We start from the raw sequence: 16,836 nt of genomic DNA, 5'->3' as shown, positions 1-16,836 counted from the left end.
ATTAAGAAGACACCTAATTAAAACAGATTATCTTTTAGCTACAAGCTGCCACAGAGGCAGAATATGACCTTTAATACTTATATTTCCATCTTGTAACAGAAGAGAACAACATCAGTCTGTGGCAAAACCTAAGGTTTGAGCTGTTTGTTTCTTTCACTTAAATATCAGTACAGGTAATAATAATCAAAGAATTCGGCAGTAAACCTGAATTTAAGAAGATCCAGTTTGTTATGTCAAATTCATAAAAAGAAAAAAATCCCCTCTAAAAGGTTAGAGGACAAACACATTGTAATTAAAATAAATACACATTTAAATACACACTTACTGCATGGATCCACGGCAAAGCGGCACTCTGACGCCTCGCTGGGTGGTCCGACTCCTGCAGCATTGCAGGCTGAGATCCTGAACTGATACTCTGTTCCTTCGATGAGTTTGAGCACCGTGTACTGTAAGCCCTTCACCGCCGGTTTGGTGACTGGAGCTCGGTTGACCCGACCCCAGTACACTGCACCGCGCTCCCTCTTTTCCAGCCAGTATCCCTGGATGGTGGAGCCACCGTTGTCGAGAGGGGGATCCCAGGTCAAAGTCATGGTGCTTGCTGTGGCCTTGATGATTTTGGGGTTACGTGGGGGTCCGGGGAGGCCAAATGGATCCCTCAGCTGGACCTTCTCTGAGTCACAGCCATCGCTGATGCCATACTTGTTCTCAGCTTTGATCCTGAATTGATAGATGCCATTCAAGGCCAGTTTGTAGACCTGAAGAAGCAGAACAGGGAGGCTAAATATGACTGAATATCAAAACTATGATGATGTTATCACTTAAACTAAGGCCCTCAGAAAATATTATGAGACGTCTACATTTGAAATAGAAAAAAGTGAATTCTGGAGGAACTTTCTTGGAAAAAACCTGTTGCTGAGTCCTGGAGTCAGAACAAATATCACTTTTTGCTTGACAAATTTTAGGTTTTTTTTCCGCTTATGAATAAGAGCTTGATTTACCCCATATCTCCTGTCAATAAGGTGGACAGTCAGAACATCAAAGTCTGATTTCTTTTTGCTGGCATCTCTGCTCTCCACAATGTAGTTGGTGATGTCGCTGCCTCCGTTGTCTTCTGGGGCATCCCAGATCAGGTAGCATGAGTCTGCCTTGATGTCTGAGACAACAATATTGCTTGGAGGAAAAGGCCGGTCTAAAAATGCAAAATTTGGTTAATGTAATAGTGTGTATGATGTAAGGGGCTTGTAAATGTAATATTTGATTTTAAAAAGCAGTTACATTACAAATTAAATAGCAAAATGATGTACCAAACTGAACATGAAAAAAAAAGTAAAATTCAGTATTTAAGGAATGGTCTTACCGAGGACCTCAACTTTAATTATGTGCTGAGCTTTGCCATGGCAGTTTTCAGCCATCAGCATGTAGCTGCCTTTGTCCTGCCGAACAGTTTGTGAGATGGCAATCTTTGTCTTCAAAGTTGTCCGGTTAACCTTAAGGTAAAAAAGTTTTGTTATCTTTTAATTTTCTTTCTTCTTTCAGTTTATAATTTTAAATCCCTGGAACCAAAAGTTAATCATGTGATGTTGCTATAGGAAATGTCATAAGATCAGCAAAATCCTAAGGGTTATCCTGCCAGTGAGGTCTTTCTCACCTGAAAAACTAAAGGAACCCTGGCAATGACAGAGTAAAAAATAATCTATTACTAAAACCACAATACAAAAAAGTTGGGACAATGTGTAAAACATATATGAAATCTGATGCAATGATTTGCAAATCTTATCAACTCATATTTTATTCCCAAAAGAAAATAAACAACATATCAGATGTTGGAACTGAGATATTTTAACATTTCATGTAAAATATTAGCTAATTTTGAATTTGATGACACATCTAATGAAATGCAACAGGACAACAAAAAGTCGTTTCTGCAGATGGAAAAACTAATGGAGCATTTGACATCTAATTAGGTTAATTGGCAACGGTTCAGTAACATGACTGGGTATATAAGAAGCATTCCAGAGAGGCAGAGCCTCTTGAAAGTAAAGATGGACAGAGGTACACAAATCTGTAACAAACTGTTTCTAACAATTGTGAAACAATTTCAGAAAAATGTTCCTCAACGTAAAAATTGTGAAAATACCACTTTCTAAAGTACAATATCATCAAAAGATTCAGAGAATCAGCAGGACTCTGTGTGTGCAAGAGACAAGGCTGAAGGTCAAAACTGGATGCACTTGATCTTTGGACCCTCAGGCAGCACTGCATTAAAAGCAGGCCTGATTCTCTAATGGACATCACTGCATGGGGTCAAAAACACTTCCAGAAATCACTGTCTGTGAACACAGTTCACTGTTCAATCCACAAATGTAAGTTAAAGCTATATCACGCAAAGAAGAAGCCATATGTGAACATGATCATGAAACACCTCTGTGTTCTCTGGGCCAAAGCTCAATTAAAATGGTCTGAGGGAAAATGGAAAACTGTTCTGTGGTCAGATAAATCAAAGTTTGAAATTGTTTTTGGAAGCCATGGATGCCATGTTCTGTGGACTACAGAGGAGCGGGACCATCCAGCTTGTTGTCAGTGGACAGTTCAAAAGCCTGCATTAGTGCTTATGGTGTGGCCAGCTCACACATCTGAAAAGGCAATGCTGAAAAGCACGTAGAGGTTTTAGTGCAACATATGCTCCCATCCCACGAAAGGGGCGTAGTTCAGTAGCTCAGTTGGTAAAGGCAGTCATCCATGGGCCACAGGGTGAGTGGTTCAATCCCTGGCCCTGGCTATATGTTGAAGTGTCCCTGGGCAAGACACTTAACCCCTAACAGCCCATTCCTCTCCCCAGCTGTGCAGTGACTGTTTTAAGCCTGGTAGAAATTGGGGAAGGTTGCGTCAGGAAGGGCATCCGGCGTAAAAACTGTGCCAAATCAACATGCTGACATTGATCAGCTGTGGCGACCCTGAACCTTGAACTCACGGGATAAGCCGAAAGGACAAAAAAAAAATAATAATAATGATAAAATGCTCCCATCCATGTAAAATGATGCTGGTGGTGAGGAAGATAAGGAGGACTAAGGCAGAGCAGAGGACGAAGTGGAGGAAGTTGCAAAAGGAAGAATGTCATTTAGTTTTCAGGGAGGAGCTGAGACAGACTCTGGGTGGTTTGGAGGTGCTTCCAGATGACTGGACTACTACAGCTAATTTGATCAGGGAGACAGGTAGGAGGGTACTCGGTGTTTCATCTGGAAAGAGGAAAGCGGACAAGGAGACTTGGTGGTGGAACGAGGAAGTTCAGGAGTGTATACAGAGAAAGAGGTTAGCTAAGAAGAAGTGGGACACTGAGAGGACTGAAGAGAGTAGACAGGAGTACAGGGAGATACAGCGTAAGGTGAAGATAGAGGTGGCAAAGGCCAAACAAAGAGCATATGAGGACTTGTATGCTAGGTTGGACACTAAAGAGGGAGAGGTGGATTTGTACAGGTTGGCCAGACAAAGAGATAGAGATGGAAAGGATGTGCAGCAGGTTAGGGTGATTAAAGATAAGGATGGAAATGTATTGACAGGTGCCAGGAGTGTGATGGGAAGATGGAAGGAGTACTTTGAAGAGTTGATGAACGAGGAAAATGAAAGGGAACGAAGAGTAGAAGAGGTGACTGGTGAGGAGCAGGAAGTAGCAAAGATTAGTAAGAGTGAAGTGAGGAGGACATTGAAGAGGATGAAGAGCGGAAAGGCAGTTGGTCCTGATGACATACCTGTGGAGGTATGGAAGTGTCTAGGAGAGGTGGCAGTAGAGTTTTTGACTAGTTTGTTTAACAAGATCTTGGAGAGTGAGAGGATGCCAGAGGACTGGAGGAAAAGTGTACTGGTACCAATTTTTAAGAACAAGGGAGATGTGCAGAGCTGTGGCAACTACAGAGGAATAAAGCTGATGAGTCACACAATGAAGTTGTGGGTAGAGTAGTGGAAGCTCGGCTAAGGGCAGAGGTGAACATTTGTGAGCAGCAATATGGTTTCATGCCTAGAGAGAGTACAACAGATGCAGTATTTGCTTTGAGGACGCTGATGGAGAAGTACAGAGAGGGTCATAGGGAGTTGCATTGTGTCTTCGTAGATTTAGAAAAAGCGTATGACAGGGTGCCGAGAGAGGAGCTGTGGTATTGTATGAGGACGTCTGGAGTGGCAGAGAAGTATGTTAGAGTGGTGCAGGACATGTATGAGAGCTGTAAGACAGTGGTGAGGTGTGCTGTAGGTGTGACAGAGGAGTTCAAGGTGGAGGTGGGTCTGCATCAAGGATCGGCTTTTAGCCCCTTCTTGTTTGCTCTGGTGATGGACAGACTGACAGATGAGGTTAGACAAGAATCTCCCTTGACTATGATGTTTGCAGATGACATTGTTATTTGTAGTGAGAGCAGGGAGCAGGTGGAGGAAAATCTAGAGAGGTGGAGGTCTGCTCTGGAAACCAGAGGAATGAAGCTTTGCCGCAGCAAGACAGAATACATGTGTGTCAATGAGAGGGACCCAGGTGGAATGGTGAGGTTACAGGGAGCAGAGGTGAAGAAGGTGCAGGACTTTAAGTACTTAGGGTCAACGGTTCAGAGCAACGGTGAGTGTGGAAAAGAGGTGAAGAGGCGAGTGCAGGCAGGTTGGAACGGGTGGAGAAAAGTGTCAGGTGTGTTGTGTGATAAAAGAGTATCAGCAAGAATGAAAGGAAAGGTGTTCAAGACGGTGGTGAGACCAGCAATGTTGTTCGGCTTAGAGACAGTGGCACTGAAGAAAAGACAGGAGGCAGAGCTGGAGGTAGCAGAGCTTAAGATGTTGAGGTTCTCTTTGGGAGTGACGAGGATGGACAGGATCAGGAATGAGTACATCAGAGGGAAAGCTCATGTTAGATGTTTTAGAGATAAAATCAGAGAGGCCAGATTGAGGTGGTTTGGACATGTTCAGAGGAGAAACTGTGAATATATCGGTAGAAGGTTGCTGAGGTTGGAGCTGCCAGGCAGGAGGTCTAGAGGAAGACCAAAGAGGAGATTTATGGATGTAGTGAGGGAGGACATGAAGTTAGTTGGTGTGAGTGAAGAGGATGCAGAGGATAGAGTTAGATGGAGGCACATGATTCGCTGTGGCGACCCCTGAAAGGGAGCAGCCGAAAGGAAAAGAAGAAAGAAGAAGATAAAATGCTCCCATCCAGACGTCTCTTTTAGGAAAGGCCTTGCAAAATCCAGCAACTAAGGCACAGGACAGAAGCTAGAATTCTGCACCAGACAAGAATGAGACAACATTCCTCTCTTCAATTCCACCAACTGGTCTCCCCACTTAACATATGTTTATAGACAGTTGTAGAAGGGATGCTACACAATGATAAACATCAACCTGTTCCAAATTTTTTGAAAAGTGTTGCTGCCCTCAAATTCAAAGTGAGCTAATATTTTCCACGAAATGGTAAAATGTCTCAGTTCCAGCATCTGACATGTTGTTTATGTTTGATACTGAATAAAATATGAGTTGATGAGATTTGCAAATCAATGCATTCTGTTTTTATTTATGCTTTACATGTTGTCCCAACTTTTTTACTGCTACTGCACCATTAAAAATAAGACACTGCTTAGTAAATAAATAATTGAAGGTGCCTTTTTGGTAAATGTGAAACAATTAATCACCTAAAAAGGGGAAAGAAAAATTAAACAGAAGAGTCAACAAGATGTTGTTCTTCAAAACAAACAATTGCAGCTTTTGGTCCAAGGACATGTTCCTCTAAGCAACAAGAGAATAAAGTTAGGTTTAAAATAATTGTTAACTCTAGAATCAACAAGCAGAAAAAATACATTGATAGGACAGGGAGTGACACTGGACAGGAGTTTAGTCAAAGATAAGCAGGATGTGAGGGTGGCAGCCAGGTGAGCAAGGAACGGGTGATTTCTGATTAGATCGCATATTTTATGAATTTTATTAAAGCTTCTCATCGGACTACGCGGAAGTCCAGAGTAACTTATAAAATGAATCAGTTTTCACCTCCTCAGTCTCCATCGTCGTGTTCTCCCCATCCGGCGATTCCATCACCACATTGTCTTTCATCCATTGGAGAGTTGGCAGAGGAAGTCCCTTAACCTCTGCTGGGATATCAATGGCTTCACCTTTTCTCACAATGATGGTGTTGCTCTTAAAGTACTTGAGGATTGTAATAACAGGAACAACTGTGGACAACATATGCAGAATTTTAATTTTTTCTTGCTCATGCCCCTCTAAAGGGATTTAAAAACATCAAACCAAAATCATCTTAATATTAAGATTTTAAGAATGAGTTTTATACTTTTATCATCCTGGATCAGAGCAGTGAATGGTCTGGATGGTTCTCCACCTCCAACCTCATTCACAGCTTTGACACGGAACTGGTACTCCTGGTGTTCTGAGAGGTTCTCGACTGTTCCGCTGCACTCTGGAAAGAGTGTGCGGTTGGCCACTTCAAACTCGGTACTGTCAGACCTCATCTTCTCTATGTAGTAGCCTATGATGGGGCTACCACCATTACTGTGAGGCGGCTGCCAGGTCAGACTGATTGTGCTCTTGCTTTTGTCAGCGCAGCGCAGCTTCTCAGGAGCAGATGGAGTACCTAAAACATCAAAGTTTGATCAACACTTGACCAAGTGTCTCAGAGGGCCAGATCGAGCTAGATCTTTGGTTTTAGACTGCTACAAAAAATATTAGCTAATATCAGCAGCAAGTCATATTTTGGTGGGTTTACCTTTGGGATCCTCTGCTAAGATGGGTCCCAGGTCAGCCGGAGTTCCATCACCATACTTGTTTCTTGCAACAACTCTAAAGTCATACTCTTCACCAGCCAGCAAGCCCTGGACATCGCACTTACAGTTTGCTGTCTCAATGGGCTGGCGGAATAATTTCATCTTGGCATCCTTCCTCAGAACCTCATAGCCAACAATGTCACTGCCACCGTTGTCCACAGGGTCAGACCAGGTAAGGACGATATTCGTCTTGGTGACCATGATCGTCTTCAGATCGACAACTGGTCCAGGTACATCTACGAAAAGACAGGCCAGTAGGTGTGTCACATATTTAAACTAAAGATTTTTAGGATATCACTCTGAAGGTAAAACTAAAGCAAATAAGCTAATTTTCATGTAAAGTACAAAGGATAATACCAAGGATAATTCTGATCTTCTGTATAAGTGTGATCTTTTGCATAAGTTTACTTTTAGTTGGTTCTTTATTTGATTTTTTTTTTTTTTTTTTCAGAAAATTGACCATCTTGAAGACGCTGTATGAGGTATAAGGGGGATATACTACTGACCCATAACGTCCACTCTGGTCTGAGCCATCTTTGTTCCACTGCTGTTGGTGCCAGAGATCTTGTACACTCCATGATCTGCCCTTACAGTGGTCTTGATGAACAGTGTGCTGTTCTTGCCCTCTGTCTCTACAATCATCCTCTCTTTGTCGATATCAGCCTCATCTTTGCCCCATTTTACCTCTGGATGGGGTCGGCCAGTTACCACAGCAGGAAGCTTCAGAGGCTCGCCTGCCCTGATGATGACGCCATTCCTCACTGACATGTCAAAGTTTATAGCAGGAGGTTCTGAAGGATACATTCAGGATGGATTAAAAGTTTCATATTTAAATGTATTAAATCATGTCTATAAATCTCATAATCAGCTCAGAAATTTGATGTATTTTGGGATATATAACGTCCTGCAGCTGCTCTACAGTAAAGCCATAAACAATTCTCTTGCTCAGGATGCTTCTAGAATAAAGTGTAAGGGAGCTGCAAGTAGGATTGAATGTGAGGTTTGTGAGGCAGGTTTTTCAAAGGACCTGAATATTCTGATTTTCACTGCCAAAAACCAAGCCCACATAAGATCTGTTTCGGGTAAGTATACTTTGTCTGTATTTATAGGAAAACTTTTTCTTACCAAGAGGCTCTTTGACAGTGACGGGTTCAGTTATTCCAGGCACTCCAGGACCAGCATCGTTGACAGCGATTACACGGAAATAATAACCTGCTCCCTCGGTCAGACCTGTCACAGTGTATGTAAGCTCCTTACACCTAAACTCTGTGCTCCGAGTCCAGTTCTTTTCTCCAACCAAAACCTGTGACCAGAAAGCAAGATTCAAAATCACAGGCCCTGGTCCTTATTTTGAAATGTTAAAGACCTTTAGCTGCAGATGCAGTCATTTGGCATTAGTGTTTTCATTTTCTGTACCTTCTCAACGTGGTATCCCGAGATGTCTCCTCCACCGTTGTACAGTGGGGGCTTCCAGGCCAAAATGATAAAGTCCTTCCCAGTATCCACGATCCATGGAGTAGGGGGGCCAGGAGGTGCTAAGGTTGTGGAGAGAGACGTGTTTAATATTTCAGACAAAATGAGCAGACTTTATAAGATATATTAATAAATTGTTCCATGATGCACCTGTTCTTTCTGTGTTTTAGCTTGTTATTTTTTGCATTTGTTCTATAAGTACATCTTTGCTTTACAAGTTGTACTTAATCACATGCTTAAATGTTCCCATAAACAACTTCTAAACAAGTTTTAGGAGAAAATGTTGTAATATTGGCAGATCATTAATTATTGGATTACATTTATCTTCCAGGAGGCACTAACTTATTTTTTAATCTTTTCATACACTATGAAAACCAACATCAGCAAGCTGATGAGGATAAATAGGCCACACACACTGTGCCAAACATCCTGGTTGAATTCTTTAATCTATGTAAGATGCAGATTTCTTTTAAATTAATCTCGTGCTTTTTTCCAGATTTTAGCTGCTAAAATACTCCGCAAAGATTTTATTTAAATCTATAAAAATGAAACTGAAATAAATAGAGGCCTGGATTGTACAAAATCAAAGTAAGCTTTCCATTTCTTTTAGGTGGGGTATTTGACTTCTACATTTGATAATCACTGATCCACCATAAGAGAGAACTGTAATTACAGTTAAGACAGGCTGACTACTAGAGTCAGTTCTTTGATTCTTGCTGCCTGCTTTCTGAATTGCTTTATTTTTGCAGAAACTTACAAATGGCATCCATAGCGACTATACGGTCAGAGGGCTCGCTGAAAGGGCCTGGGCCGGCAAGGTTCTCAGCACACACCCTGAAGATGTAGGTGAGTCCCTCCATCAGTCCGGTGACCTTTACCTCCAGTGAGCTTAGGAGGGCTCGATTCACTCTGGTCCAGTGTTTGCTGTTCACCTCTTTCCGCTCGATCCAGTAGCCCAGGATTGGGCTGCCATTGTCCTTTGGCTCATGCCAAGAAATGTGAGCGGAGCTAGCTTTCACCTCGTGGACTCTGGGAGCACTGGGAGCATCAGGAGGATCTGTGTGTTTGTGTGTGGGGGGGAAAGATATATCATTTACTATAGCCTACAGTGTCACACTTAATATGACCATCAGGAGGTGCAAAAAAAAAAAAAAAAGTACTTTTTAAACAAACATTGCTGGTTCAACAAATTTATTGTTGAATGTACCTACAACTTCATAGTAAAATGCTAAATGGTCTGCACTTACATGACTTTTTTACCTTATCAGCACCCAAAGCACTATACATATCAGAGGGAAGGGCTGGAAATCAAACGCAGACTATGATCAACCTCCTGAGCCACAGCCACCATAATTGCCCAGCCTAATTATATTTTTAGCGGTTCAAATATAATTTTTAAATACATGTTTAGCTTTACACATACACTTGTAGTATTTTAAAAAAGACAACATGCATAATAAACATGGGGAACCATTTCCGTTTCCATAAAGACAAAATCATCTTAAAATATTTATGAAAAATATTTTTAGTAAAATTAAATAATAAAACATTTTTATAAAAAATGTTTAGAGCTAGTAATTAGTAATTTAGAGGGGACCTGTGAGAAATTCAATGAATACATTGAATACATTGTCTTTTGCTGAATTATTTGGACATCTCAATAACTCAGCTGACATTGTCCGAAAAGCCTCAAATATTCCTCATGTATTAATTTTTCTCATTTCTGTTTTTACTTACTGAACTGGTTCATGACAACCAGTGGCTCAGAGATGCATGGCCTCCCACAGCCAAACTTGTTCTCTGCTGTGATTCTGAAGATGTACTCTTTCCCTTCGATGAGTTTGGTGACAGGACAGCTGGTACCCTTTATGGTGGAGCTCACAGTAATCCAGCCAACTTCATCATTCTTGTTGTCCTTCTTCTCCAGGATGTAATTCAGAATCTCGCTGCCACCATCGTCTTCAGGAGGTTCCCAGTTACAGATAACTGAGGTGTTCCTGACGTCATCGAAGGTTATGTTGATTGGAGGGCCAGGTTTGTCTGCAGGAAAATGAAGGTGGGTCAAAGTTAAACCTTGTGGCACCTTGAAAGCCCAATGGTTAAGGAACAAGCTACATAACTGCAGTGTCCTAGGTTCATGTCCATCTTTACTACATGTCATACCCCTCTCTCTCCCCTATGCTTCCTATCGAGTCTTTATTGCTTATATATATATATATATATATATATATATATATATGATTACGGCAGATGTGACCAAAAAAATCTACAAAAAAGTTTCATTGAAAGGACTGAGGACTGAAGGACTAAAGTTAATATCTTATATCTGAGGTTTTTATACATAAACGTACCGTAAGAATTTAGATTTTTCTGTTTTTCTATGTGAATTCAATGTTGTTTCAAGTGTAAATCTATAAAAATGCAATAATTCAAATGCCACTTTATTTGTTCTACTTGGTACAATAAATAAAACCTAAATGATCAATGAGCGGCCTTGAACATAATTCAAAACATCTTTTTCTACTATTACTGTTGTTGAATTTGGTTTCCTTCATATATAATGGATGACTTATTTTAATCCAAACTTCATTAATTGAAACTAACTGAGGACCTTCAGACTTGCAGATTAAGGATTGGAATGTCTTACCAAGGACATTGACGATGCAAGAGCCAGTGGCAAACCCATGAATGTTCTCCACCTTGATGGTGAAGTTTCCGTGGTCAGGTCTGATTGCATCGCGGATCATCAATGCAGACTGGCCCCTCTTGGTCATGTCCAGACCCAGGCGTTCACGCAGTGGAGTCAAAAACTCCTCCTCTGGTTCTGGAACCTGAAGTTAAGTATAAATAAATAAATAAATAAATAAAATTAAATAAAAACTATGAAGAGACACGTTAAGACTATAAGCCTCTGTGAGTACACAAACCTTGGCCTTGGTCTTTTTCTTCCTGACCACAGGAATGATCTTCTTGGTTGGTTCTTTGGTGACGTCCTCATCGTTCCTCAGCCAGGTGATTTTGGGATAAGGGGAGCCGGAGACGAAGGCATCAATGCGGATCTCCTCACCTTTTTTAATGCACAAACCAGACTGTACACGGGCGTGGAGGGTGACCGTTGGTTTTTCTAAAAATGGTAAAAAAAATTTAATTTGGGGTTGGTGAAAACAGGAGGTAATTACTTAATGTTAAAGTTAAATATGCTGTCCTTGATGTACTCATTGGTTATTAAATATTTATAGTTTTCTTACCAACGGGGTCTGCAGCCTTGATGAGCTGTGTGCTGCGTGATGGCTCACTAAGTCCAGCTGCATTTTCGGCTCGCACTCTGAACTGATACTCCATGTCCTCTTTCAGGCCCGTAACTACATAGGAGAAACCAGGAACCAAGCTTGAAGTGACTTTTTCGTAGCGGTCGCCATCCTTCTCAATCTTCTCCACAATGTATCCCTGGATGGGACAGCCACCGTCGTAGTCTGGAGCCTTCCAGCTAACTGTGATGGACTTGGAGGTGGGATCATGAGCCTCCACCTGGATGGGTGGATCTGGTTTCTCTGCAGAAGTGATATTAACAACAGGTGGTTAATGTCTAAGCTGTCTTCACCAGCCAGCTTTAACCCAATCCTATTACACTTACAGTAAGCGATGAATGATTTAGTATCTTATCAAATTCATTTCTGTGACATTATATCAAGCTGTTGTTGTAACTAAGCTGAACACAGAACTTACGTTTGATTTCCTCTATGATGACTGGGTTGCGTAGCTCCAAATATTCTCCATCTCCAACTTTGTTGATGGCCTTCACTCTGAAGTAGTACTCACAGTTCATGAAGAGGTCTTTGACAGTGCAGGTCAGTACATTCTCTTTTGACATAACGGGCATGTAGGTCTTCTTAGAGGCTTCACGACGCTCAAGAGTGTAGCTGACAATGGGGGTGCCGCCGTCATCTTCTGGAACTTCCCAGCTGATCTTGCAGGAGTTTTTGGTGGCGTCAGTTGATTTGATGTCTTTACACTGACCAGGGAGTCCTGAGTAAGGAGAAAACATGTGTCAGAGAATTGCTGTTATTTGTCTGTTTTTAGTGAAACACAACTAGAAATAGAGATTACTAACATGGCTGCAGGCAGAGTTGTATAAATACAAAAGTCTGCCAGTTTAAGAACTGTCAAAAACACATTACTGAAAGGTGTTTTTGAACAACTCTGGGTGAAAATGACATTTGGACTGGTTTGAAAAAAAAAAAAAAAATTCCTGGTGTTTATACATTTGAAGAAAGAGTTAACTACATTTTCCAACAATTACATGGAGGACATCTTACCAATTACTTTGACATCAACAGTTCCGGTGGCGGTCCCCAGACTGTTCTCCAGAGTGATGGTATAGGCGCCGGCATCAGCACGAGTGCACTTGAGCAGCTCCAGGTGAGCACCTTTCATTTCTATTGTCATGGAGAGCCGGTCATCTGCCTTGCACTCCACAGTGTCCTTCTTCCACATCATCTTTGGCATTGGGATCGCTCTGTAAGGAACATTTAGATGCAGCTTCTCACCCTCAACCACAAGAAGGTCCTTAGCCTCCAAATCCAGAGTTGGAGCACCTGTGGATAAGAGGACATGGTTATTATTTAGGATAAACTATCAGTACGTATCTCACTCTCAACAAATTGGTATGTGTGGATGCTTACAGTCAGGATCCTTTGTGAAGACCTTGTCAGAGATCTCAGAAGGATCGCTTACGCCAACAGAGTTGATAGCACGAACTCTGATGACATATTTCTTCTCTGGTTTTATTCCATCTTCTATCCTGAACTTGAGTTCTTTGATGGGCCTACTGTTGACCCTTAGCCATTTCAGCTCTGGACGGGCCTCTGCCACCTCAACATGGTAGCCGGTGATTGGACAGCCGCCGTCCTTGGCTGGAGGCTTCCAGGTAACATTGATATGCTCCCGACTGGCATCAGGGATGCCCACTTCAAGAGGAGGAGATGGAGCACCTGGCGGAAACAGAGACCTTTGAGTTTGCACACCACTATGGGAGAAACAATTCAACTGATCTATAATGTCCCACTGGAGCTTATTTGGTCAAGGATATCCATAACACTTTGGGTGCTTGGCACAACATATGCCTGCATCTGCATTTCAAACAACATTTTAATAGTATCTTACTTGTTGGGTCCTCGATGGTCAGGATCTCTGTGGGTTCACTGGGATCTCCAACTCCGGCCTCGTTCTCAGCTCTGACCTGGAACTGCACCTCAGATCCTTCGTCCACATCTGTTACTTTGAACTGAGTCTTTCTGTCTGGAGTCTTGCAACATTTCAGCCAGCGAGTTCCCACCTTATCTTTCTTCTCAATCACATACCTGGAAAGCAAAAGGTGATCACCTTGTTGCACAGTTTTCCGGTTGGGTGTTATATAAGTCGTCTGACTCCATGAATGGTAAAAAGGGTTTCTGTCACCTTGTTTTGTTTAAGTATGAAACAAAGTCTGGATGGAAACAAAGCTTATTGGTACATAAGTGCCTGTCTTCAATATAATCTAATTTCAGATATGATGTAATATGATTTGTTACAATCTATGCATTACTGCAGTTTTTTGTCTTACTTGTTTATAGGCCTTCCACCATCGCTCTTAGGGGCTTCCCATTTGAGCTCCACGTGTCTCTTGGTGACTTCCACCACAGTCAAGGCATAAGGAGGTCCAGGAGTTGCTGCAGACACCATATAATACATTAATAAGGATACTACACAGATTGTTAACAGCTTCTTTTCTTTCCAGCCCTACCCAGAGGTTTAAAAGTGTGGATATACCCTTGAAAAAAAATCCTGCTATCATTAAGTTGAATTTCAAATCTGAAATGTTTGTGAATACTCACTGAAAGTGTCCTTGGCAAGCACGGCATCTTCAAGCTCACAGAATTCACTCATCCCGACTGCATTCTCAGCAGCAACGCGAAACACGTATAACGACCCTTCATTGAGGGGAGTCACTGTGTATTTCAGATCCTTGACGGTGGTATCCACACCCTGCCAGGCCTTTCGCCTTACATCCCTCTTCTCCACCACATAGTTGGTAATGGGTGAGCCTCCATCACTGACAGGAGCCAGCCACTTCAGGTCAGCATTGATCTTGGTAATGTTGGTCACTTCCAGCCACTGAGGAGGCGATGGTGCGTCTGTTGAGTGGAGAACAAGGAGTATTGCTTCTGTATCTCTTACTGATTACCACTATTCTGGATCTACTTATCACTCTACTTAATTTGTTGTAGTCCAAACAAGTATAATATGTGCCAAGTCACAAAGCCACTTTTAGTTAGCACAAAATAAAGTCTTCATTCAAGGAATCTTATTCAAAACACATCTTTAAAATGAAAAGACAAGAAAGAAAGATTTCACACACTATTCTTCTGCCAAGTAAGCATTAACCCTGAGTTGAACTTACAAAGTCTTTCCCTGCAGACCACAGGATCACTGGGATCGCTGGGTTCACTCTCTCCGACCTTGTTGACAGCTTTGACCCTAAAGGAATACTCCTGGTTCTCCATAAGACCCTGCAGCTGGTGCTGAGTCTGAGGAACATCTTCTGCAATTCGGATCCACTCTTCACTTCCAGTCTTCTGGAACTCAATGATGTAGCCTTCAATTTTAGCCCCGCCATCATGCTCTGGCCGAGTCCAAGCTAACAGGGCCGTGGTCTTGCCGATGTCCTTGATGATGGGTTTACCCGGAGCCCATGGAGGATCTGAAGAATAGTGAGGTGTTATTATAATTACTCCCTTTCTCTTACTCTTACCCTGGATCCTATTACTTCAGATCAAATCACCGTCAGTCCCATGGTTTTATAATATGGGGTTTTATTAGTAAATCTGATACTGTACAAAAACAGTTATCAGTAGATTGATTACAGCAGTTTTCAACTTAATGCAGACCAACAGTACTAAATGACAGGTAACGTACCGATAGGATCTTTAATGAGGATGGGATCAGTCTCTGCACTTGGTTTTCCAGGTCCAGCAAGATTCTCTGCCAGAACACGGAAGCGGGACTTCTTTTTGGTGGGGAGTCCCTTTACCCTGTACCAAGAAATACAAAGCGTCAACGATAATATATTATAATTTACTGGAGCACCCTGGTAGCCAAATGATTAAGACGCAAGGTTAAGCATCCTCTTTGCTGTCAGCTCTTAACTTTTTGGGTTTATCTATAAACGGCAGAAATGCTCCATTAATCTTTTAAAATAAATAATTCTATGCAAATTCAACTTTCATTATTATTCCTGTAACAGTTTTGTCAAATTACCGGAAGGTTATGTCTGTGATGGGCAGTTTGTTGCATCTTATCCACTTGTCAGTCTCTGGATCAATCTTCTCAATCCAGTATCCAGTGATGGGACTGCCACCATCCTCATCGGGCTCGAACCAGGTTAGAGTCACAGCATCTTTGGCAACTTCAGAGGGTGTGACTCTGGTTGGTGGACCAGGAGGATCTGAAACACATAGAATCATTTATCATTGGAGTATCATATTTGACATACAGGTAGAAATATACATGATTGGTGTTAAACAACTTACCAAAGGAATACTTTGCAATAATTGGCACATGCTCTGCAGGTTCACCAATTCCATACTGGTTTTCAGCACTGACCCTGAAGACGTACTCCTTCATAGCTGTGAGCTTGCATGCTTTGAAGGTGGTATGTTTCACTGTAGCTGACAGTTTCACCCACTCCTCTTTATCTGTCTGACGACTCTCAACAATGTAGTTGGTAATGGGTGAGCCACCATCATTCCTGGGTGGATTCCAAGCCAAGAAACATGACTCGCTGGTGATCTCGGAGATATCAAAGGCAGCTGGAGGGCCAGGTTTATCTGAAGAGAAGGGAACAAAACATGAAAACAAGAACACAATGGAAAACTGAGCTACACTTTTTATTGAATAAAATGCCTTTTGGTTAACTATTACAAATCAGTTAATAAATTAGACACTTTACCAAGGATGTTGACATCGATAGTAGCTGTGGCACGTCCACAAGCGTTAACTGCCTCAATTATGTAGGTGGCAGTATCTCCTCTTGTGGTGTTAGCAACGGAAAGCTTGGAGTGTCCTGGTTGAGTGTCAATAGTGATACGGTCATCAGGCCGCAGGACCAGGTCAGCCTTGGTCCACTTTACCCGGGGATCAGGCTTTCCTTTGACATCAGCCGGAAGTTCAATCATTGTACCAGCCCTAGCTGTCACACCTGCCAACAACTTTACATCCAGTTGAATCTCTGGAGGTTCTGTTAGAAGTAATAATGAAAATTGTGAGAATCCAGGTTGCACTAGTCCAACTTCTAATGCTACTACTTTTACCACTGTTAACATTACTCCTTTTCCTAATACTATCAACTAACTACTGAATTTTCCAAGTCCTATCACTCTTACTGAAGATCTCAAAAGCTTTACATCTGATATTAATATTTAATATTCCCATTGCTGTTCAGACTTCTTTTTTGTGACACCAATAATCTTTCATTGTAAAGCTTAATTATTCACAGTTGTTTTTTTTTTAAGTTGTTGCCCATTGGAGGACAATA

General features: G+C 41.8%; 1 protein-coding gene across 1 annotated transcript in view; it reads right to left on the bottom strand.

Moving 5' to 3' along the window:
* LOC137133295 (titin-like) overlaps positions 1 to 16,836 on the bottom strand; it is a 189,449-nt gene that overhangs the window by 80,512 nt on the left and 92,101 nt on the right. The window contains 25 exon segments of the mRNA XM_067516775.1: positions 326 to 755; positions 999 to 1,189; positions 1,358 to 1,487; positions 6,004 to 6,185; positions 6,302 to 6,601; positions 6,734 to 7,027; positions 7,298 to 7,582; positions 7,917 to 8,094; positions 8,208 to 8,326; positions 9,022 to 9,321; positions 10,002 to 10,304; positions 10,912 to 11,095; positions 11,192 to 11,388; positions 11,513 to 11,815; positions 11,991 to 12,290; positions 12,581 to 12,859; positions 12,947 to 13,255; positions 13,428 to 13,624; positions 13,867 to 13,972; positions 14,138 to 14,437; positions 14,704 to 15,003; positions 15,219 to 15,334; positions 15,561 to 15,747; positions 15,833 to 16,129; positions 16,252 to 16,539. Of these exon segments, the coding sequence (XP_067372876.1) occupies positions 326 to 755; positions 999 to 1,189; positions 1,358 to 1,487; positions 6,004 to 6,185; positions 6,302 to 6,601; positions 6,734 to 7,027; positions 7,298 to 7,582; positions 7,917 to 8,094; positions 8,208 to 8,326; positions 9,022 to 9,321; positions 10,002 to 10,304; positions 10,912 to 11,095; positions 11,192 to 11,388; positions 11,513 to 11,815; positions 11,991 to 12,290; positions 12,581 to 12,859; positions 12,947 to 13,255; positions 13,428 to 13,624; positions 13,867 to 13,972; positions 14,138 to 14,437; positions 14,704 to 15,003; positions 15,219 to 15,334; positions 15,561 to 15,747; positions 15,833 to 16,129; positions 16,252 to 16,539 (6,075 nt within the window).

The sequence above is a fragment of the Channa argus genome, chromosome 9 (assembly GCF_033026475.1).
Source record: "Channa argus isolate prfri chromosome 9, Channa argus male v1.0, whole genome shotgun sequence".
NCBI lineage: Eukaryota > Metazoa > Chordata > Actinopteri > Anabantiformes > Channidae > Channa > Channa argus.
This window is presented reverse-complemented; position numbering and strand designations above follow the sequence as displayed.